The sequence below is a fragment of the Trichomonas vaginalis genome, chromosome III (assembly GCF_026262505.1).
Source record: "Trichomonas vaginalis G3 chromosome III, whole genome shotgun sequence".
Classification (NCBI taxonomy): Eukaryota; Parabasalia; order Trichomonadida; family Trichomonadidae; genus Trichomonas; species Trichomonas vaginalis.
In genome coordinates this window covers 4,281,583-4,305,140 of record NC_067205.1, presented here as the reverse complement: position 1 = coordinate 4,305,140, position 23,558 = coordinate 4,281,583, and the positions used below count along the sequence as shown (strand labels likewise).

Below are 23,558 nucleotides of genomic sequence, written 5' to 3'. Positions count from 1 at the left end.
GAAATAAAAACGTTTTTAAAACAGTATATTTTTACATATATAAAATGCTTCAGGTTGAAAAACAAAGAACAAAAGTAGCAGATACAAAACCGTTAGACTATATCTTTACAAATGCTGGTAGGAATATTTCAGATGAAGAAATTTCATCCGGAGCTTACAGGTTTGACTATCCAATTCGTTGGCTTCAAAGTCCTTCAGATGCAAAGGCAATAGGATTTAGAAGAGTTTTGTTTTCAAATAGAACTAATGCATTCATGTTCGCAGTATATTTTCACGGTCAGTATAAAGGCTCTGATGGTCTAATAGAAAAATTTGACGAAATGAAAATCTTTACAATTCGTTCAGACGAAAGTCTTGAAAAAACTCTAAATGACTTTCAAACTCAAATAAACAAATACTACTGGGAATTTCAAGAAAAATACCACTCTTTACTAAATGGAACATACTATCTAAAACTAGAATACGACAAGATGAACTCCACAGTTTCATTTCAAAAGATTGAAAGTAACCCTCCAAGAGATACAGAGTTTTTATATTGGGGGGTGGACAGACGTTCTTGGGCGCAATTTCTTCGGTTACTAAACCAGAACGAACCATTACCACCAGATGGTCCATTTAAATTTATACTTCCACCAACAGATTTGACAGTTTATAGAAACGTGTTTGACCCTCAAAATGTTATATGTCATGCAAGTTTCAGTTCAAGCAACAACAGTTTTCTTTGTATCGGTAAGGACTTTTATGACTTTGCTTCTAAATTCTACGAACCACCTAGTAACAGTTTCTCTGACTTTCAAGTTTGGTTCACAACAAACGGTGTGCAGCATATTATACCATTATACTATGACTTTTATCTCGAATTGTCTTTCATATACAACTACGGAAAAGTGCTGAAAAAGTATTGAAAAATGAGATGTTTAGGTTAGATGGTTTTAGGTGTCACTACGTCACCAGGTCCCTCGGTCCCTCGGTCCCCAGGTCATTTTAACTTCTCTGAAAAAGTGTGACAACATGACATTTTGACAACAACACAGGAGATAGATTTCTTCGTCAATGTTTTGTCAAGACTTTCATCGTAATGAGCGTAAATGACCCAAAAATATATTTTAGGTGAAGTGGTGAGATCTCACCTCTTTTCTCACCTGTTTTTTCACCCGTTGAATTTTGTATAAAAAGCAACCGTCGACATTCTGGCGGTTGGTATATTCTTCACAAAATGCTTGTTTTGAGGTCGAGCCACTTTTGGCTCCACCTGTTTTTTCAACCAAAACTCATTTTTTTCGGCAAAAATATTTTTTAGGTGAAGTGGTGAGATCTCACCTGTTTTCTCACCTCTTTTCTCACCTCTTGAATTTTCATGAATTTTCCCGAAATAAAAAGAAAGTTAGTTTTTTTAAAAAAATATTTTTTATTTTTATTGTAAGAACATGTTAGCAACAACAGCACCAAACTCGTTAGTCATGAACCCAACTTCAATGTTAGTAGAGATGAAAAGCTTCATTCCTTCTTCATATACTTTCGAAACAGAAATCCAGAAGATAAAGCAAGAACTTCTCCAAGGAGATTTAGATTGCACTGCGAAAGATGAAACAAATGAAGAATATCTTTATGAAATGCAGGATATTATTGACCATCTACCTAAACTTCCTGAAATACAACAACAAAAGCTCACTATTCCTGAATTCGATGAAATAGAAGTCAAAGCAACTGACTCAGTAGAAATAAAGAAGTTCATACGTAAGGTAAACTATGAGTTTCTTGGATTTCATTGCAACCACAAAGTTATGGACAAAGATTGCGACATGTTATATAAGAACATCTCTGACATATATAAATCTGAAGAATTTAAGACCTACGACAACTTTGTTTCGTTAGTTGCAAAATGTGTATGGCAGATAAGAGATAAAGATAGAAGAGGTAAAGTATGGAACGAACAGATAAAACCAGCAACTTTTGAGTTAAAGAAAACCATTGACGCCTTAGTTGTTCTAGCAGGTCAAATTTCAATGTACAATGCTAAAATGAACCCACAATGTTCAAAATGTAAAGCAGCAATGAGGAAATATAACTACTCCGTCAAAGAGATAGAACGTATGCGAAACGACTATGCTGACTTAAAGAAAGAAGCAGAGAAACCAGCAGAAGATAAAATGGACATGTTGACATTTCTGAACAAAAACTATCCAACTGCTGACGATTTCCTTCTTTCAGATGTCAAGAAGAAATATAAAGAAACATTCAATATTGTTAAAACTTTTGATATCCTTCGTGAAGAAATAGAAGCTACAAAACTGTTTAGAATTTCAAATATACATCGTACAATTCATGTAAGACGCTTGTGAAAAAGAGGTGAGAAAAGAGGTGAGAAAAGAGGTGAGATCTCACCATCTACCCTAAAATATATTTTTGCTGAGTAAAATGACATATGGAACACGTACTTTTTCAGTAAGGACATATGGGGTGAAAAAAGAGGTGAGAAAACAGGTGAGATCTCACCTCTTCACCTAAAATATATTTTTGTCTGATTTACGCTCATTGACGATGAAATCTTGACAAAACATTGACGAAGAAGTTTATTTCCTGTGTTGTTGTCAAAATGTCATGTTGTCACCATTTTCAAAAAGATGTTAGTTGACCGAGGGACCGAGGGACCGAGGGACCTGGTGACACCTAAAATATATTTTTGCTGAAAAAAATGACCAAATTTCATGAATTTCCTCATATGTTTGCTACCCGCGGGTAGAGATTCCGTACGAAAATCGTAAAAAATTGCGACCCCGACTTTTACAGGGGTCGCCAAAACTCTATGAAAATCGTAAAAAATTGCGAGTACGTAAGAAATCTTACTCGCCTAAAACTCATGAAAATCGTAAAAAATTGCGAGTAGTAAAAAAACCTGGTCGCCTAAAACTCAAAAAAATCCCTGAAATCATGAATTTCCTTAAGATAGAAAAATAAACGCTAGTTTTTTTAAAATATTTTTTTTATTTTGTATGTAAGAACAGAAAATGACAAACACTGAGTTTGAAACAGTTAAAAAGATAGACAATGAGACCAAAGTGGTTAGAATTGGTGATTTAAACGTAAGATACTCAAAGAAATACAAAAAATATTCTTTGTCAGACATTTTAACACCATCTGGAAAGAAAACATCCCATTGGGTTGGAATTGCTTCAACTCAGAAAATTTTGACAAGAAATCCTGAGCTGATGATATCGGTAAGATTCTGTGGAACTACAGCATATCTTATAGACAAAAGTCTTATACCAGTAGTTTTGTTCTGGATTGACCCAGTTGTTGGATATAATTTCATAACATATGGTTCATTCGATACGGAACGTTGCAGTGAGGGCTTACTTTACATCGTTCAGAAACCGAAGGACTTCAATACAAAGAGATATAAGATAGGAAGAACATATAATATAACTCAAAGATATGACAGTACAGTCAATAGAGTCAAGGTTGTGTTTGTTAACGATATGAGAGCTGCTGAAACAGAACTACTTGAAGTTTTTGAGAAAAGGTATGGTGCTCCCACGAAAGGTAAAGAAACTTTCGAAGTAGATGAGATAGAGAAAGCTATAAAAGTATTTGACGAAGTTGCTGAAAATACATGTAAAGCGTTTATTTTTGGTCTTTTATACAAGATAGAAAATAACGCTAATTTTATTTTTTTTTTATTTTTTTATTTTGTATGTAAGAACAGAAATGTCAACATCAGAGAACACAACAACTGCTATCGTTCATGAAGCCATAAGTGAAGAATACGAGTACATACAGTTTAACAAACAACTCCGTCTCATTCGTTCAGTCAAAGATGACATGTACCAAATGCAAAGTATTTTGACAGCATGTTTTGCACCAGATACTAAGAAACCACAAGACTGGTTTGAATTAAATAGCACTCATGAACTCCTCAGTGAGTTTGAACATGTAGAACTTAAAAAGATGTACCAAGACAGACAAAACTTACCATCGCATCTAAAAGGTATATATGTTCATAAGTTCCTAGCTAGTTCAATAGCAATGTGGGCTTCACCTCGTTATGCAATCTACATACTTATGCTACTTGACGAACTTTGTACAAAGCAGAGAGAAGATATGATGAAAGAAGACAAAAACATACAGAAAAGAATACCACGTTCGGTACCAAAAGGAAAGGAAAAGAACTATAAGTATATGATTTATCTGAAGAGATGGAAATGAAGAAGACAGAGATATGGTTATGTTTGCATTTAGTCAGAAGAAACAACAAAAGCTTTTACGACCTTGCTAAGATTTACAAATCTGACAGAAATTGGTTCTATCGCGAAAACTACCGATTTCAATGACACCGAATGAAGATGTGAAACAAATAGTTCAAGATACTTTACCTCAAACACACTATGATATTAAAGGTTGTACAATACTTACCTTCAAAGAAGATTTGCCATTGTTAAAGGAAAAGATAACAGAGTATTTCGATAACTTCAAAGAGGAAGAGTAAATGAACCATATATTTTTCAAGCTTGACACCAAAGATGGCTCAGGTAGCTCTAGATGGTAAATTGTCTTGTCCGAGTCCTTCTGGCATTCCGAGTCCTTCCTTCTGGCATTCCGAGTCCTTCCTTCCGACAGGAAAGGTCCTTCCTTCCGACAGGAAAAGTCCTTCCTTCCAACAGGAAAAATTTTTCCAGTTGTCCGTCGTAAACCATTCAAATTTTCGAAAATTGAGAACTTTTTGGCCGACCTTCAGGAAAATTTTTTTTCCGACAGGAAAATTTTCTTTCCGACAGGAAAAATTTTTCTTTCCGACAGGAAAAGTTTTTCTTTCCGACAGGAAAAGTTTTTCTTTCCGACAGGAAAAGTCCTTCCTTCCGACAGGACACAAACGAATGTCCGACGTACCACCAACCGAGTCCATTCCAAAGCCAGAAGAACCGACAGCCCAGCACACCAACAGACTAAGACTCAAACACTTACATTTTTACGCTTGACTTTTACAATTTGAACTTTGTTTGCGTAGATGTGAATTCTGAAAGAAGTATGAGGGTCTTGTATGACTTTGTACTTCTCCATAGTTCATGTCTGTCAAACTTACCTGCCATGGACTCTTTCATAAGTTCCATGAAATCGTCTTCGGACAATCCGGGGAAAAGTATGATATCAGTAAGTATTCTCTTTACATCCTTACTTAAACTTGGCTGTCTGTACACAATGACAACAGAGATGTTAAAGTGTCTGAGCTTCTTAAGAATTCGACACATGTCTTGTTCTCTGTTTTTAACAAAGGATGAGAAGCAAAGTCATCTAAGATAAGAAGACATCTGTGAGGGTAAGTCTTCCAATCGTAAGATTGCAATTTCTTCGAAATGTATTCTATCTCTTTCTGTTTGTTTCTGAAGTGTTTCTTCTCTAATATTCGCTGCATTTCCTCATTTGGGTCTTTAAACTTCGAATTGACATACTCATTTATAGCATTGTACTTCAAAACTCTTCTTTGGTACTTCTTTATCCAATCTAACAACTCAGAGTCTTTTATACATACTAACTTAGACTTTTTTATAATATCTTTGAACGAATTGACGGTTTGGTCAAATTGACCCGAAGTACTACAAATGACTACTAACTCATAGAATGGGTTCTTCTCATCTAGTTCTTGTTGTTGTGCAGCCATTTTAAGATAAGTGAAAGTCTTACCCGACCCAGGTGGTGCGATTAGACCTGTTATACCATTCTGAGCAAATAAGAACTTGTCATGTATGGGTTTATCTGAGCATTTTCCAACTTCCTCTTGTTCTTATTTAAAACATTCTCAAATTTCTTGTCAATGTCAGCAAACTTTTTTTCTAACATATTTTTAGAAAAATTAAAATTTTTATCTTTTAGAAAATGTCTAGCGATTTCGCTATCTATATTCGAGACAAGCTTTTCGACAGCAAAACATCTGTCGACCATAAAATCTTACATAGTGTAAACAAGAGAGGTGAATTTGTTCTAAAGTTCTGTTTCTGGGAATATGACAAGAACCATAAAACATTAAGCAGAGAAGTCTTAAAATTTGTCAATGACAGACTTGTTGACAGAGATGACGCCTCTTGGAGAGATGAAGTCCAACAAAACTTCTTAGAATGCAAAGAAGACACATGCGCTGTTCTTGAAGATGAAATAGAAAACAGAATAGAAAGCTATTAAAGGACAAAGAACTTTTACAAAAATATGGTTCTGAGAAGTTTGACATAACTCCACCAGAAAAGAAGAAGAGAGAAAAGAAAGAAAAGAAAGTAGAAGAAGAGAAGAAAGAACCAGAGCCAGAGAAGGGGAGATATGACATGTAAAAATAAAATTTTTTTTTAGAAATTTCTGGGTCAATGTCAATGTTCTCTTCCTCTTTAGGAGCAAACACGGCTTAGACTCTAAAATCTTTTTACCCAATTTACCTTGAACTTCTACAACTTTAGACTCATAATATTCATAGTCGTCTGCTTTCTTTGGTTCATAAGGTATACAAGTTTGTATGCTTTGCCTTCTTTAAGGTTTGAAAACCTTCTGTCAAAACTTTCTTTGACTGTTAACAAACCTTCTATGTCTAAGTCTTCAAATTTCGCACCATTTTTTAGTCACAATAGCAAACTTAACTGGTTCGATGTTCCAAACTTTGTCAAATGTAGACTTTTCAAATGGTAGAAGTAAACATTCAAATATGTGAATGGGTCTAGTTCTTCTTTAAGTCCTGACATGTACTTGTTTACTGAGATGAATTTCGTCATCTTTTCTATCGGATAAAAAAATATTTTTTTTAAAATTTACTCAGAAAAATTTTTCTTTGTATATACACCATTCTGTACGTCTAAAAGACTTTTGACATTTGCCAAGAATGTTCGTTTAGACGCTGTCATATAACCATACTCTTGACAATATTGTTTATACGAATCGTACAATGACCTTTCATCTAAACACTCAAAGTCAGTTTCATCTATGAACAGTTCATATATACACTCTTGTTTGCTTCTAACAATGTTTGTCTCTCTTCGGTATGTGGAATTTGTCTTGGATTGAACTTTGAAATATCTAATGTCATGAAATATGAGAACAAGTGGTTGTAAAAGTCAGATGTTAAAGTTTCTGCTAAGTCGTCAAAATATTCAGTATCTTGCATATGAGAATCTGACGTTCTGACAACTACATATCTTCTGTCAGAACTTTCTAACTTCATCGGAACGGCGTTGTTTGTTTGAAACCATGATGAAATTTGCAACATTTTCACAAACTCTTTGGTCTCTATACTTTCTTTCAACAACTCCAACTTTGTCTGTTATAAGACTCTTCAAAGCATCTGAGTTTAAAACCTTTGTTGTATCTATACTTTGAAGTTCGTTACATACTATAAGTTTCATATTCTCTATTGAAGAGTTAATTTACCGCAGATGTTTTCTAAGTTTGTCATATTAGGGTTCGAATAGCCTTCTAACAGTTTGCACAAAATACTGTAAAGAAAGTGTTCTTACCTGTTCCTTGTTTTCCAATTATGATGAGAGCAGTTTCATTTTGCACTTGGATGTTGTAAGATGTTTGCAAACCAACATAAGATATACTCATAGACTCTTTCGTTTCCATTGCATATAATTTCTTTGACATGGTCTAACCAAGCTTCTATAACATTTTCTTTCCATTCTACTTGTTTCGTATTTATATCCAGTGAAGATAGAATAGAAGTTTGGAGAAGGTGTATAGAACTTTATACCACGAACTGAAAAATCATCTAACTTTGACATAAGATATCCCAAGCATCTAACATCTTCATACCAACTTGTACGACTTTTATTTTCTTAAGTTATCTGTTTACATTCTTGTTCCTGAAACTATTGTCGCTTTAGGTTTGTTAAAGACTACATCCCATTCTTTCATGACATAACATTCTGGGGCAGAGTCACATAAATACTAAACGTTTCAAATTCTCGACTGCTTTGTTATAGTCTCGAAATGGACACATATTTCTGAACGCTTGGAAGTCATAAAAAATCTGAAACGTCTATTCTGTACATTTTTATAAAAATAAAAAAAAATATTTTTTTTTCTTGAGCTATTTGTTGTTGCATTTGTTGTTCTTGAGCTATTGTTGTTGAAGTTGTTCTTGTAGTACAATACTTTCACCAGTTGCATCTTCCAATTCCGAAACTTTCTGCCGTCATTGACAAATACATAGGACATAAAAGTTTTACAGGAACAAAGTTTGCGTCAACTAAGGTTAAGTTTATGTTTGCTAAAGTGTTTGAGTTACTAAAGCTGAAAACTCTGCATTCGAATGAACAATAGGCAAACCAGCAGAGAAAGTGTTGTTTATACGCATGAGTATCTTTTGGTCATAGTAGTTTCTGTCGACATTCGAATAGCACTTTGAACCTAAGTTTGAAACAATATATAAAATAGGTGTACTTAAAGTCAATGGAACAGACATTCCTTGTATGACACCTTTTCCTGTTATAGGAAACTGTTGGTAGTAAAAACCAGATATAAGTTTTGTATTATAGCTCATATCGTTTATACTAAACTCAGTCGGACATCCAAACATAATGAAACCTGCTCTAGTTGCAGCACATGTTACACCTGTACTTAAAGTATTAAATAAGTCAACAAAACCTGTTGGTGGTATATCTGAGTAAGTATCTTCAAAGGAGTATTTTTTACCATTCACAACAATAAAGTCTTCTGGTGTCAAAAGAGCAAAACAGGCTTTAGTCGTCATCGTGTTTAAGGTCAGTTTACAATATCGTCCTTGAGGACTTTGTAAGTTTGTTGTTATAGAATTATATGACTCAGGGTTTTTAGTCGTAATAGTATAAACCACTATGTCTTCTGCCATTTTTACTTAGCAAGTAAATTTTAATGAAATGTTGTGGTCGTCAAATATTTTTATGACGTCTGGGAAACTATATTTTAAGTTCAACGTTTCACCTCCTTTCATAACGTATATCTTGTCAATGACATTATATGAAACACCACAGCAACTAATGTCGGGTTCTATTTCTTTGATGTTTATATCGTCTGCCTCTGTCAAAAGTTTCAATAGTTCTTTCAAAACTTCATGAGGTGCAATGACATATGAGTTCACTTTTACAGGGTTGTGTTCGACCAAGTTTAACATTAGACCTAAAGCTTGACAAATCTTCTCCTGAGTTTTAAGTTTGTCTTTAAGTTGTTGGTAGTCATTTCGAATATCTGCAACAGAACTTAAGTCTCTGCTAACTTCAGGATATGTTGGTTGTTCTTTTACAGGAACTATTGTTATACCATCTTCGTCTTCGTATGGTTTCCCCACTTCAACATCTCTGTCTTTGACATTGACAACAACACTTTGACTGTTTGTTTGAGTTGGTGAATTTAACTTCACATCTGCCATCGCCATTAAACCTTTTGAAACACTTACGCTTCTATTTTTCGGAAATGACATTTTACTTAGAATAAAAAGATGGACGTATTTGAGTATCTCTTCGAATTGAAGCAAAACAAAGTTTACACACACAAACAATACAAGTTCATTGACAGAGTAGTTCTTTACACAAACAATGGAAAATGTTATAGAATAGCAGTCTTTGCTGAACCAAAATATTTTCATAAAGCAAAGAAAGTTGGTATAACCGAGATGGTGAAAGTTCTTGACGTTGACAAAAATATAGCAACAAAACTGACCGATATTTCTAAAGGTAAGTTTATAATACAATACTATGTCAAAACTGGCGTACTGTCAATATTTGACGGAGAGAAGTCAGTTCAAGAACAACTTACTGACCTGCTGCCAAAATCTGCTCGATGGAAGCTGTCGTTATACCAATCTGAGGAGCCCCAGCAGGTTTCATCGAACGAATCTTCAAAAGAGCATCTTCCGTGAAAAGTGCTATTGGTTTTGTAAACTTCTTTGCTTTCAATTCATCTGGACCGTCTCTGTCACCAGTATATTGTATTTGAACTGTACCAACAGTTGAAATACCACCCATAAAGTCTTCTGAGTCAGCAAATGGAATGCCAAGCCAAAAGTTTGAACGGTCTCCATTTGTATATTGAGTTTTTTGACCTCCTGTATGAGTCCATACTTTCACATATGGCATAATAGAACTTTGCATTTCAGGGTTAATGGTTGTTGTGAAGTTGTTGTTAAAGTTCATAGCATCTAATGTCAAGTTGTATGACCTCATATCCTCAACTGTAGAATATTCTTCTCTTGGATAATATTTGCCATCTATGTTTATATGATATTTAATACCGGGGTTGTAGAAACAAGAATAGTCATTTATAGTTCGTCTGAACAGTACAAACATAGTATCTGCATGTTTCATTGCAGTTGTTAAAGCAATATCTGTTCTTGCACCTGGGTCAGCACTTTGGTTTCCAACTTCACCTGCAAAGTCTTTGACAGATATTTGGTGTATAGGGAACATAAGTGGAACTGCAATATATTTGGCAGCTAAAGCATTTGAAATATCTGGGTCCAACATATAGACTGCAAGTCTGCTTTCTATTCTCTTGCATTCAAATTTTTCGCATGTGAACTTAACTGGGTCCCAAGCAGTTCCAGCAGCATTGAAATAATAGTTTACTTCAGTGTTGAGGTTTGAGAAACCAAAGTCTAAGTCAACTTTGTCTTTGCAAAAGTCACAGAACTTGGCTCCACCAGTTCCAGCTACAGCAATGCTGAATGGGTCTTGTGTTGGTGCAATGACTAAGTTATTTTTGCTTGGAGTAAGTTCGATAGAAATTTTTCCTGCCCAGTTTGGCAAGTATCTTAAAAACCTGAAGATGAGGAAAGATGATAAAGGAACTCTAAGTTTCAATTTTACTTTGGTTACTGCTGCTGCAGTTTGTCCAGAAAGGTTAACATAAACTCCTGGAACGTTAGGGTCAAGTCTTCTTATTTTCTCAATAGTTGCATACTGGTCTGTTTGTTCTCTAGCTTGTGGTTGTACTGAGTTTCTCAAAGCGAACCATTCATAGTTTGCCCATGTTACTGTTTGAACTAAGTCAGAGTTAGAATATATCTTATATCCCATGAAAACTTCTGGAGCATATTGGTATCCGACATAGAAAATTCCATTGCAACCTTTCTTGTCAGACAACTTGGCAGAAGGTTTTATTTCAATGTCTTGTTCCACGTATAAGAATGAGTTGTCAATAGAAATAATATGAAACCTGTCGCAAGCAATATCTACTGTTGTTGAAGAACCTTCTCCAAACTCACCTACGTTTCCATAAGAAACAGCAGTTGTATATTCGTAAGTTCCAGGAACTATTTCTGACCTTCTAATGGCATTGTCGCATTCGTTATACCATTCGGAAACATTTCCGTTCATGGCATCCAAAACTGTTGGCGTTATATTCTGAGCGGCGTACATTTCATATGGGTAAAAATATAGAATAGTTGGATTTATTTGTCATAATAGAACCCACTCGTACCAAGCTTTACTTTCTTCCTGACTGAGTTTTTAACTCTTCTTTTTCCTTCATTGCCACTACTTTCACTAGATGAAGTTACTTCTTCACTACTTTCACTTTGTTCTACTCTTCTCTTCTTCTTTGGTGTCGCTTTTGGTAACTTGCCCTCTGCTTCAAGTTGTTGCATCTTTGCCTCATGTTCACCTAGTATGTTGTAAATTTTCCATGTCCTTTTTGCCTTTGGGCTCTGGTCGCCCATCTCAGGTAACCTATATCCTAGAAAGAGTTTGTCATAGTTTGTATTTGAGTCTTTGCGTATTGTTTGCATGACTCTTTCCTGAGTTTCCGGTTCAAGCTCTTCAAACAGTGCCTGTCCATATGGAATAAGCTCGTTTCCAAATATATGTTTTTGTAGCCATTCTGGTTTTCTTTCCATGTTACCAACTATATCTTTTGTGAATGGGAAAGCTTTTACCCAATCTTTCAGTCTTGCGTCGTTTATTTCTGTAGTTGGTTTTATTTTTGTCAAGGAACATGTTTTTCAATACTAACATTTCATTTGGTACTGTCCATTTGAGTTTTCTTAAATATTCATCCCTTCTCAGTTCATCGTCTGCAAAGTAAGTTTTTATGACATTTTGTAAACTTTCGTTTGCAAGGTCATGTACAATAGGTTCTCTTCCTTCGCTCTCCCTAACTTTCTTTCTAAACTCTTCACCAAATATACCATCTCTATGGTTCTGTGTAGTTCTTTGAGATAAATGTTCTAGAACGTCAGGTGTTATATTTCCATCAGCCATGTTCATTTCATACTGGTCCAAAATATCTGCATGTTTCATATCTTTCAATGGCATTAAAGCCGCGCTTAAAATACCAGCTATGTCTCGTTCACCATTGACTTCCATTGCGTCTACAACTTCTTGGAATTGTGGTTGTAAGTTTATGAACCACCTATCCGGATTAGCTTTATGACCCCATCTCATTGTAGTTCCATCGTCTGCAGAAACAAAAGTAGGTTTGTTTCCATCTTGGTTAGGTTCTGAATGAACTTTAAACAATGTTTCATTTCTATATGTTTTCTTGAAATTTAACCTTTTATTTTCACCGAGTTCATCCGAAGATTGAACGTTAAATGCTCGTAAGTAAAAAGGGTTGTTGTATTTGTGTACATTTTCTTTCAGTACTTCCATTCTATGCTGAATATTTTCATCTGGTGTTGGAGTCTTTTGTATGTCGGCAAACATTTTTCGATATTCTTCTACTATGTCAGCCGAATTTTTTTTAGACTCTTGGAAATATTCCATATTCACCTCATACTCTTGTTGAGGGTCAAGATTTTTCGGCTGTTCCAAATCTTCATCTAGTTCTGTGAAGTTAGTTTCCAAAGGAGTGACTTGTTCGTTTCCTTCAGGCTCTTCTAGCTTTTGTTGCTGAACTATTTCTTCCATGTCTGGTTGTATCTGAACTATTTCTTCCTGTGGAGTTTCTTGTACCTCATCTCGTGACATTTCATATATTCCGAGACCGTTTTCAACAAGTTCCCTATTTAAGTCATTCGCATTCATAAGCCTTTGTTCTTTCGTTCCGTCTCTATTTTTTACGCGTTTCATGAAGATAGTTGAATTGTCATTTAGCTCTGACACCAAATATCTCGGAGTAAATTCGTTCATGTCATTTGGATGATATGCTATTAAATCATATCCCTTAGCGAGCTTGTATTTTCCAGGTTTGAAATTATATCCGATTTGGTGTTGAGCCATAAAGCTAAATAGGTTCGGGTCAGTATTTCCTTCATTGAACTTTCTAATAGCTTCTTTATATCTGTCACTAAAGTCAATAGTATCTGGGTAACCATAGTCTTCTTTAAGCATTTTTAAGAATTCTTGGTTTCCTTGTTCTCTACTTCTTTTATGTCCTTGCTCTGTTTGTGGTTGTTGTGCTGGTTGTGGAGGTGGTTGTTGTGCTGGTTGTGGAGGTGGTTGTTGTGCAGGGTTTTGAACTGTTGGTTGTTGTGCTGGTTGTGGAGGTGGTTGTTGTGCTGGTTGTGGAGGTGGTTGTTGTGCAGGGTTTTGAACTGTTGGTTGTTGTGTTGGTTTTGGTGCATGCCTGTGTCTGTGTCCATGTGACGATGTAAATGTTTTAGGTAGTCCTGGTGCAGGTGCTTCTCTTGGAGGGTTTGGTGGTATATAAGTTCCATTAGCTAGTATATAAGTTCCAACAGCTGGTATATAAGTTCCACCAGCTGGCACATATGTTCCATCTGCAGCGTAATGTCCTACCTGACTTTTCGTTTTTAAGAAAGCATTTACTAGGTCTGTTTTGGTCTGTTGTAACTCTTTTTCTTGACTTTTCACAACAGTTGCTCTAACGGCGTCATAGGCACTTTGAACTGCCTGTCTCGTTGCTGCATCTGTTATTTTCGTCATATTTTGTGCTACTTCTTTTAACTCTTTGTCGAAACCTTCAGACTTCAGTTTCTTTCCAGATGAGAAATCGTTCACTTGTTTCACCTTACTATGAAGAGCTTCGAAGGCGTTCTTAAAGTCAGCATTTGTTAAAGCTTCATTTGAACTGTCTTCATCTGCTTGTATTTTTGTCCTTATTGACCCTATAAGCTGGGCTGCTTTAGCGTTGGCTTGGGCATCTAACCAGTCATTGTTAGCTTTTATATATTCTGCGCTTTTCATTGCCTTTTGCATGGCTGCGTCGTTATTTTTACTTTCTTGTGCTAAGTTTTCATACTGTACGGTTTGGTTTTGCAACTGTAAAAGTTTTTCTGCCTTTACATTTGCTTCAACTTCTTTTTTATACTCATCGCTATCCATATATGTCTTCAGGGCTTTTTGTTTTATCTCTTCATCTTTCAGTACTTTATATCGAGTAGTATGGTTTTTCAAATTTACAACATCTTGTTCCATTTTTGCTACTTCTGCTGCTTTTTCTGACACTTTTTTCGCATATTCCTCTGTACTTAGTTCTTTCAGTTGTTCTTCTTTCTTCTTTTTCTCTACGTTTAACTCATTGAGTTTCTTTGTGTGTCTGTCATATTCTAGTTTCTTTTCGTTTTCACTTATTTGCTTCTGTATGTCTATGTTTGACTTTTTGACATCTGTTATTTGATTTTTGAGTGAACTCAAATTCATTTGACTTTGAGGGTTATATGCTGTTCCGTCTGCAGCTCCACCATAGCCTGCCATTTTCGCTAAAAGTGCCGCTCTTAAACCTCCACTCTGTGCACCAATGACTCGGTTTAAAAGCATAGGATTGTTTGACATTTGTTGCAACATAGTGGGGTCATTCAGCATTTGTTGTTGCAACTGTTGTTGTGGTGTCAGTTTTACTTTTGGATGTTTCAATGCTCCCTTCCTCTTACGTATATTCTTACGTAGCTTACGTGGCATTTTAAGTGAAGTTAAAAAGCGGCTTTTGACAGATGTTTATATGACACTTTCTCCGGTTTATAGGACCTCTCTCATATTCTATCTTATCGTAAATAAAACTCACAGTCATGTATATCCTCTAACCATCTCATAACGGTTTCCAAACCACTTTTATCGGATGTAAAGTAAAAGCATGGATGGTTATGTAAAACGTCTAAAGTTTCTAAAGAGTCTCTCAAAGTATATTTCTTTGAACGCCCGTAACTTTGAGAAGCGACGATAGACCCTTACTTGTCCGGACATAGTTCTACTATTTTGAGTCCTCTACCAAAAAGTCAACAGCAACGACTTTCAAAAATTTTTAGGGCTAGAAGGCACGAAGTGCCTGGGAAGCCCGCTTCACCCAAAAAAACCTCATTTTATATAAACTGCATGTTATACTAAACATCTTCAGGGGGCTAGAGGGGCGCAGCCCTGGAAGCCCCAATACCTTTTTTTTTTATCGAATGTTCTTTTATTCACTTAATAACATTATAAATAAGAAAACTCTTGAACATGTTACAATACAAATATTCAATGAAAATAAGTGTCACTTTTCAAAATTTTATATTCCTTTTAATGATCACAAACAATGACTTTTTATCAAACCAGCGAACCTAAATCTTTTAGAGTTGTTGGAACTGGAGAATTATCTCAACTTTCTGAACATTTTGATGCTAAAAAACTTTTTTTCGAAGGTTATTCTTCGACAACTAGATATTGTTTGTCTAAATATACAAATCTTGTGAATGTTTCTTTTGATGATAAGCTATTTAATATTTCCGATCAATTACTTTCAAAAACACAGGTTCAATATTTCAATATTCCAAAAAATGTTGTTGCAATTAACGGGAATCCATTTGATGAAGGAAGTCCAATGAAAAGAATTACTGTAGATCCAGAAAATAAATTCTTTATGGATGTTGATGGAGTTGTTTATTCCAGAGATATGACAATTTTATACGTTTATCCTGGAAATCACGGAGAAAGTTTATTTGTTGTCCCAAACACAGTAAAAATTATAGAAGTTGGAGCATTTTCGTTATCTACTATGCTCAAATATGTTATTATTCCTAAAAGTGTCAGATATATTAAAGAATATCAATTCATAAGAATGGATTCTATTGAATTCGTTGAAATTCAGAATTCGAAAAATAACATTTTCCTAAATGAGTATAAGCTATTGTATCAAACAAATAAAAATGCATCAATAATACATTATGTTCCAATCATGATACCTAGTTGCAAGAATTTTCTATTTTCTATGTCATTTCACTTCATTTTATATATTACCCTATTCATAATTTCATAAAAACTCTTATAAGAATTATTTTTCCATTAGTATAGCATTTACTATCAATAAATTCTGAATATTGACTACCAAAAGATTGTTTTTGAAGTGTTCTATCTAAATACTTTAATGTTTTTATGCCAAAAGTTTAACTACTTTAATTAAAATGTATAATTAATTTTTTTTAATTTACAACTACAAATAAAGTAAGGATACAAAAATTAAAAGAAAAAATAAAATAATTAATAGGACATGTAAAAACAAGTGTTTCATAGTAAGAAATGCTGGGATTTTTGTGCTCATTAAAATTATCTCATTACGTAAAAAATTCAATACATCTTGGTCGAATGACCATTTCGCAAAATGAATAAGTTGTTTAAGATCAAGTTTTTTCAGGTGAACATAAGGGTTTCGTTTTGCGAAAAAAACGTACAATACGCAATTTCGCTAAAAAACATTTAGCTAGCAATTTCGACCTTTGACTCCACTCAAGACGTCACTTTTTTAATTTTGCGGTATCATATTTTTGGAAAATCTTTATGAATATTATATGAAAAGTCTCTTTAATATCTATATTTCATATTTTTATCGATTTTTAAAGTTTTTGCGAAAAGTATTCAATTATTTTTGCTATTTGGTCGGGTAAATGTCAGATTTGCGACATTTTCTGATATGATATTCAGATTCTACGTTGATAATAATGCTTATAGTGTAATAAACAGAAATTCATCAAAAGTGACAGCTCTCAATTTTTTGACATTTGTAAATTCTAAATTGAATGAGAAAAATGAAATAATACTAAGCATAATACAATATTCTAGATTTAATTATAATTAGGAAAAAGTTAGTTTTGAGAGTACTTTTCATAGGCATATAGAATGAAATCTTCTGAAAAATAATATCACATAAACGCATATTATTTTCTAATATATAACTATTTTATATAAAAATCAAATTCAATGATCTTAAAAGCGAAGGATAAACCTCAAAATTTACGAATATAATGAGTGGGAATAGGCGTAAAGCAAAAATTGATATTTCATATGGTTTTATGATAGATAAGCATTATATTCGTAAATTTTGAGGTTTATCCTTCGCTTTTAAGATCATTGAATTTGATTTTTATATAAAATAGTTATATATTAGAAAATAATATGAGTTTATGTGATATTATTTTTCAGAAGATTTTGTGTTCTTCTTCAAAATTTTATTTTTTTATTAAAAAATCTTTACAAAATATACATTTACTTTAATTAATATTTAAAAACGTGCTCTATCAAAAGTTCCAAAAATTCAATATTTTAGCTTTTCTGAGGTGTCACTTTTGATGAATTTCTGTTTACAACAATAGAACCCTCTTGCTATTGTGTCAAAATTGCGAAACCGATAGCAAAAATATCTCGCAATATCAAAATTGAGATATTGAGTGAATTATGCATTATAGAGATTAAAAATCTGATTTGTGAAAACATCTCATCAGTTTCTAGCTAATTCAAAAATCTTTACTATCTTATTCGATTAAAATGAAAAGGGAATAGTTTCATTATGCTTTAAATGACAGCCTTATAATATAATCATAGTTTTCGCTCAATATGCAGCATTTTTTTTCGAAATCTATGGTCAATATCCTAAACACTGATTGCTTTGCATTCATATCTCTTACATTTTCTATACCCACATCACTATTCATTGCTATTCCTATCTTTTTCATTTTTGTTTGTTTCTCATAATTTCTCAAAAAACACGATAACTTGATATTTGTAAATATCATACTTTATAACGTAAATAAGAACTTGACCTATTAAGAAAAGCAGTAATGAAAAGAAAATCTGAAATTCATAAAAATTACAAGTTTCTGATGACAATTAGCTTAATTAAACCAGGTACAAGATTATATAATTGTATTTTCTATCCAATTATCCATATAATATCTTATCCAGAAAAAATAACTTGATCAATACCAAATGATTTTTTAACTAGTAAATAAAGTATTTTCTTTACACACACATTGTATATCATAGTTTTTTTTTGGTTTCGCAAAACATCCAAAAACAAATATGCTATAAAAGTGACAATTTTAGCAAAACGAAACCCTTATTTGAAATTTACTAAAGAATCAAAAACAGAAGTTGAAAGAGAAACACCTAATGGGAAAATAAGATTCCTCATATTGGAATTGTTGTAAAAAGCATTTTCTTTGACACTTGTTATTAAATTCTTAAAAACAATTGTTGTAATTTTTGGATGATGTTCAAAAGATTGTTCTCTTAATATTCGAGTGCCTGGATGCGGATAATATATAGTTAAGTTTTTTGCCCTTGGAAAATGAATCAACTCTGAATAATCTTTAGTATATAACACTCCATTGAGAGATGTGAAATATGGATTATTTTCATCAACAAATATGTTTTCTAGTTCAGACATTACAGTAAAAGGATTGTATTGATGAATTTTTTTAATTGATTTAGGTAGAAATAGTTCTTTAATAGGAGTGTGAATAAATGGATCATCTTCAAGAACTTCAACACCATCCATAAGTGTGATGTTAGTAATTGATGGATAATCAATGCATTTATTAGGTAGAATTTTACAACTTCCATCAATAATGAGTGATGTATATTGGCTGTCAATATCTCGTTTGGATAAATTTCCATTTGAACAATTTAATGTTATTACACTAATGGGGAATTAAGATGTTTGTAAATATGATAAATTTGTCACTTTTCTAAAATTTTAGCTGTCATTCATTCCAATTGATAATGAAGCAAATACATTTCGTGTTGTTGGATCAGGACAACTTGTAAAGTTAAATGAGCATATCGAAGCCGTCAAACTTTGTTTTGAAGGTTTTACATCTACTTCTAATAGTTGTTTAATCAATTATAAAAATCTTATAAATGTTTCATTTGATGATTCCCTTACCTCCATTTCAAATTTTTTTCTTTATGGTACTCGAGTTGAATATTTTAATATTCCTAAAAACGTGAATAAACTCTATGAGAATCCATTTGACGAAGGCCTTCCAATAAAAAGGATTTCTGTTGATCCTGATAATAAGTATTTTATAGAAAATAATGGAGCCCTCTATTCCAGTGATATGAAAACATTATATTGTATTTTTGGAGGAAATGGAATGCAATTTTTTGTTGTTCCTAATTCAGTTGAAAAGATAGAAATTGGCGGAATTTCAAAGTCTAATACTTTAAAATACATTATAATTCCATCATCTGTTAAAATCATCAATAGTTTTAATTTTATTCAAATTCCATCCGTGGAATTTATAGAAATTCAAAATTATAATCATTCTATTTATATTAATCCTCTTGGACTTCTACGTGACTCACCTAAAAATAACACAATTATTCATTATATACCAATTCATATTCCTAGTTGCAATACTTATTGTTATGCTACGCTTTGGTGGGTCACCTTATATTTCCTTATTTTTTGATATAACTATTAAGTAAAAATATGATCTATAAGTATATTACTCAAATCAGAAATATTTCATTTTTATAATTGAACTGATTCTCTCAATTTTTCATCGATTTTAAGGTACCAAGCTTCTGATTTAGATTCATAGGACAATACTTATATAATATTATGTCGCAAGCAATTTCAGAGATATTTCCTAAGAATTTGAAATTATTTCAATTTTTCCTCTAAAATGCTTTGAATAAGTTTAAGGGTGCGCTGTAGTCTGTAAGTAAACTTCAGAATTTTTTTTGACATGATTTTTTTTTCTTGTTCGAGACCTATTTTGGTACCTTCGAACTTGAAGATTTTTCGCAAAAAATGAAACTTCATCTATTTCATTTATAAGCCAAGAGCAGCAAATCTATACAGAATCACTACGAAGATTTTGGTTTTTTCTTCAAATTCCAAAATAAAATTAGCCGTTACAACAAATACAAATCAAACATTCGGTAAAGAAGGCTGCAAAATGCTTCACGTATTGAATATACAGCAGCTTTTTATGTTTATTTAAATTACGAACTTCAATCTAATATATTATTTTCCGTTACTTCTTCTATTTTTCAAATATCACACTTCAGATGAATAAAAACTTAGTTTTAAATATACCTTACTTAATATAATTCACTAATTTTTCAAAATTTATATAAAATAATTTTATTTCATATACACATCCTAATTATATTATAAACTTCATATATTGTAAACATAGATATTTTCAAGATCAAATCAAGCCTTAAACACAGCATATCTTATTAAATTTGTTTGATAGGTAGGAATCTAATAGTTTGTATGCATATTACAAGCTTTAGAAATATCTATTTCGCCCAACGAAATTTATATATCTCATAATAACCCTTCCAAAACTCTATTTACAAGAAGATTTACTAATTTTTGAGAAAATTTATTTTAGCTTGATTTATAGCAATACATGAACAATTCTGCATCCATAAATCAAATATTATTGAATTTCAGGGAAGGAACCGTAATTATAAAATATGACCATTAATTAGTCATGAGTTTGGGAAAACTTTGTCATCCCAAGCATTTAGATTTATAAATAATTCTAATAATATAATTTAAATTCGAAAATAATTTCGCCGTTTATAATCGTAGAAAAAAATTAAAAAATCCAAAAAAATCTTAAAATTTCAAAATACCATGGTTTTAGAGTAGTCATGTGATTTTATCCCAAGCATATGGGGATTCTAAATTTTTGTCCCTATCGTTATCCCAATTGAATTTTTTTGGAATTTAAAAATTTTTTTCTCCATGTAAACTTAAATTTTAATTTTTACCACTAAAATGCAATATTTCAACAAATTAATGAGTAATAATATTTTAATTTATAATAAATATTATAAATCTCCTCAATTTAATGTAATTATTGTATTAATTTTTGTTGAAAATATAAAATCTTCAAGTAAATGATGTGAATTTAATATTTTTAGAATGTTGTTTAATTGTACTTTATTATGCATGTAAAATTTTGTTACAATACATTTTATATGGGATCCCCATTGCCCAATTGAGAGAAAATTGAGAGGTGGGATTGGGCTAGCCCAATTCAAAATATCCCAGGTGGAAATAAAAAATTAACAATTCAACATAAAAAAGCATCTTAAATAATAATGATAAAAAGAAATTTTGTATGAATTTCAATCAAATTTGTTTTTATTCAACTTAAGAAATCACTTCATTAATGAAAGAAGTCGGGTTCACAACATATCCCGATCTTGAAACGAAACAACATGTTTACATGCGATATAAACATGAAGGTAGTCCCAAGTGGTATGTAAAATGCAATGAACTTGTGACACGATCTGATGGCGTAGTTTGCCGGTGTTCAATGCAAGAACAAAGGGAGGATCATTATAAAAACTGGCTTAAGACTCATGTTCACACATGCCAGGCCGGAGAAGCATTATCGCAGCAAACATTACTTGACTACTACAATAAAGGTAAACAGCCAAATGATCCAATGTTGGATTTATCGAATGTATACGATGAAATGACCATTTTTACCGGTAAGTTCAACCTTGCCTTAGACACATTTGCATCCCCAGAATTCACGCATGTTGCAAAGATTTTCATTATGTTCACAATATATCAAATGATGAACAAATACAAACAACTTCAGTCAGCTAATATCAATCCGGAAAAACTTGCTGACAAATTATATAAGCCTATTACACGTGATGAGATCCGAAATAGAATGATTGCTATTGCTAACAGCATACACCTTGCTAAAGTTCTCGAATTCGCCAAAAAAGCATACACTTGTGTCGCCATCGATGAAGGCAAGACACATGATTACCACAATCTTGATTTTGTCTTAACAAATCCGTTGGAGCAAATGAAGCCATACCCAGTAGAGGCGATAGATATGAAGGATGGCCAGACAAGTCAGGATTATAAATCCGCAATAACAGCAGGATTTAACAGAATTGACATTAGGAAAGTCAAGATAGGTAGTGTGGTAGTTGACGGAGGACCAGCACAGTTAAAATGCTTCAAAGATACTTGGAATGATTCATTCTATCATGACAGAGATCCAAAATACTACAAGATATTGCTTATTCCCTGTTTGTGTCACAGAATCCACAACAGCTATCAATATATTGCTGGCAAGAACAACCAGTTACAAAGTTTAGTAAAGGATGTGCACAGAATTGCAGAACTTTGTCGCATTCATGCTGACGATATAGGTGCACAATGTCCACAGCATGTATCCACCAGATGGATATATGACTATAATATATGTGTCTTTATTCTTAAGTACGAAAACAAAATCAAGCAATATATAAATGTAGATCACGATAAAATCGTACAATTGAAAGATTGTTTAGCTGTTCTTAAAAAGCTAATCTTAGTATTCGAATCGGATAAGGCATTGTTGGCAAATTGTTACATTTGGCTTCGTAAAGCCATATCAGCTCTCAATCTTTTGACATCCAATTTGCATAATGCATTCGGATCCATCTTGGCATCTTCATTGGATAGCTATACCTTGGACTCTGACTTTGGTGGGCTATGGTGTTTGGCATTCTCTCTCACGCCGAGAGGAAGGTTCTACTTCCATAGAAAGTTTGTTAAAAACGAAGAAGTAGAAGATTTGGCCGATCCCTTGAGTTCCTTTCAAAGTGAGCATATTCCTGATAAAGATCCGGCAGAAGATTTACAGGACATTTACATGGATTCTATTTTTGAGGAAGGTAACACAAACGCTGTAATTGATGTAACAGATGAAGGCACATTTCGTAGAATTGTCGAATCTGATGATCAACTTAGGCTTACATTGCAAGATGTACGCGAGGATAATCATCAGACTGCCGAAAATGATCTAACAGCAGCTAAAGATTACCTCAAGCGCATTTTGGTTCAATTCCGATTGAACGAAAGACAAAAAACGCTTGTACTCTCGTTATATAATACGTTCATCAATAAGGAATCAGACATCTTTGAGAACGATCTGATGGACGAGGCACAAAATTATGCTTGGGAAGAGATCTCGCATAGAATTGGAGAAAAATAGTTAGTATACAAGTCTCGTGTACTGTGGCACTGCGTTCCTCCGTACGCAATACTTGTGAATTTGACACTTTACAAAACCGTTAACGTATATTTTACAACACAAACGACAACATTAACTTAACCTTAAATATTTACAAAGCCGCCAACCACTTCACCTCACTAATGTTTTCACAAACGACTTCACTACTGTAAAAATAAACGTTCTCACTATCGTTCTCACTAACGACTTCACTAATGTTCTCATAAATTTTCCTCAATATCTTCATCATCAGTGTTAACCCTATTGTAGTCATACTTGAAGCCATAAACTTTCTCTAACTTCTTAACGTACAATTTACATAACTTACCTTCGTCATCGTATGGTTTAATGATATAACTATTTCTATCTTTATACACAGTCAATGAAAAGTCAACTGGTCTCGGATGTATTTGAA

At 33.1% G+C, this 23,558-nt stretch overlaps 8 protein-coding genes and 2 pseudogenes across 10 annotated transcripts, besides 5 other annotated features; 5 read left to right on the top strand and 5 right to left on the bottom strand.

Annotated features, from left to right (window-relative positions):
• Positions 1-12,446: part of a mobile genetic element that runs on past the window's edge.
• TVAGG3_0639630 (uncharacterized protein) lies at positions 45-905 on the top strand (the record flags this gene model as incomplete). Its single annotated transcript, XM_051241197.1, has 1 exon — positions 45-905. One exon carries the CDS (start codon positions 45-47, stop codon positions 903-905), a length of 861 nt encoding a protein of 286 aa, XP_051087784.1.
• On the top strand, positions 1,428-2,342 carry TVAGG3_0639620 (organellar and viral DNA polymerase type B; the record flags this gene model as incomplete). The annotated part of the gene is made up of 1 exon (XM_051241196.1): positions 1,428-2,342. One exon carries the CDS (start codon positions 1,428-1,430, stop codon positions 2,340-2,342), a length of 915 nt encoding a protein of 304 aa, XP_051087783.1.
• TVAGG3_0639610 lies at positions 3,709-4,345 on the top strand (annotated as a pseudogene). The gene has a single exon. A coding segment is annotated over exon 1 (637 nt).
• Positions 5,872-6,317, top strand: TVAGG3_0639600 (annotated as a pseudogene). Its single transcript has one exon. A coding segment is annotated over exon 1 (446 nt).
• TVAGG3_0639590 (protein of unknown function, DUF4106 family) lies at positions 8,849-9,385 on the bottom strand (the record flags this gene model as incomplete). The annotated part of the gene is made up of 1 exon (XM_051241195.1): positions 8,849-9,385. One exon carries the CDS (start codon positions 9,383-9,385, stop codon positions 8,849-8,851), a length of 537 nt encoding a protein of 178 aa, XP_051087782.1.
• TVAGG3_0639580 (protein of unknown function, DUF4106 family) lies at positions 9,762-10,472 on the bottom strand (the record flags this gene model as incomplete). Its single annotated transcript, XM_051241194.1, has 1 exon — positions 9,762-10,472. One exon carries the CDS (start codon positions 10,470-10,472, stop codon positions 9,762-9,764), a length of 711 nt encoding a protein of 236 aa, XP_051087781.1.
• Positions 10,854-11,366, bottom strand: TVAGG3_0639570 (uncharacterized protein; the record flags this gene model as incomplete). Its single annotated transcript, XM_051241193.1, has 1 exon — positions 10,854-11,366. A coding segment is annotated over one exon (513 nt), but the record flags the coding sequence as incomplete, so codon positions are not given.
• Positions 12,447-13,096: 650 nt separating the features above from the next.
• TVAGG3_0639550 (protein of unknown function, DUF4106 family) lies at positions 13,097-14,807 on the bottom strand (the record flags this gene model as incomplete). Its single annotated transcript, XM_051241192.1, has 1 exon — positions 13,097-14,807. A coding segment is annotated over one exon (1,711 nt), but the record flags the coding sequence as incomplete, so codon positions are not given.
• A 2,021-nt stretch (positions 14,808-16,828) lies between these two features.
• Positions 16,829-16,865: a mobile genetic element.
• Positions 16,866-17,425: 560 nt separating this feature from the next.
• Positions 17,426-17,463: a mobile genetic element.
• Positions 17,464-18,210: 747 nt separating this feature from the next.
• TVAGG3_0639520 (ribonuclease inhibitor domain-containing protein) lies at positions 18,211-18,651 on the bottom strand (the record flags this gene model as incomplete). The annotated part of the gene is made up of 1 exon (XM_001295714.1): positions 18,211-18,651. One exon carries the CDS (start codon positions 18,649-18,651, stop codon positions 18,211-18,213), a length of 441 nt encoding a protein of 146 aa, XP_001295715.1.
• Positions 18,652-19,799: 1,148 nt separating this feature from the next.
• Positions 19,800-20,763: a mobile genetic element.
• A 676-nt stretch (positions 20,764-21,439) lies between these two features.
• On the top strand, positions 21,440-22,318 carry TVAGG3_0639500 (uncharacterized protein; the record flags this gene model as incomplete). The annotated part of the gene is made up of 1 exon (XM_051241191.1): positions 21,440-22,318. A coding segment is annotated over one exon (879 nt), but the record flags the coding sequence as incomplete, so codon positions are not given.
• An 805-nt stretch (positions 22,319-23,123) lies between these two features.
• Positions 23,124-23,558: part of a mobile genetic element that runs on past the window's edge.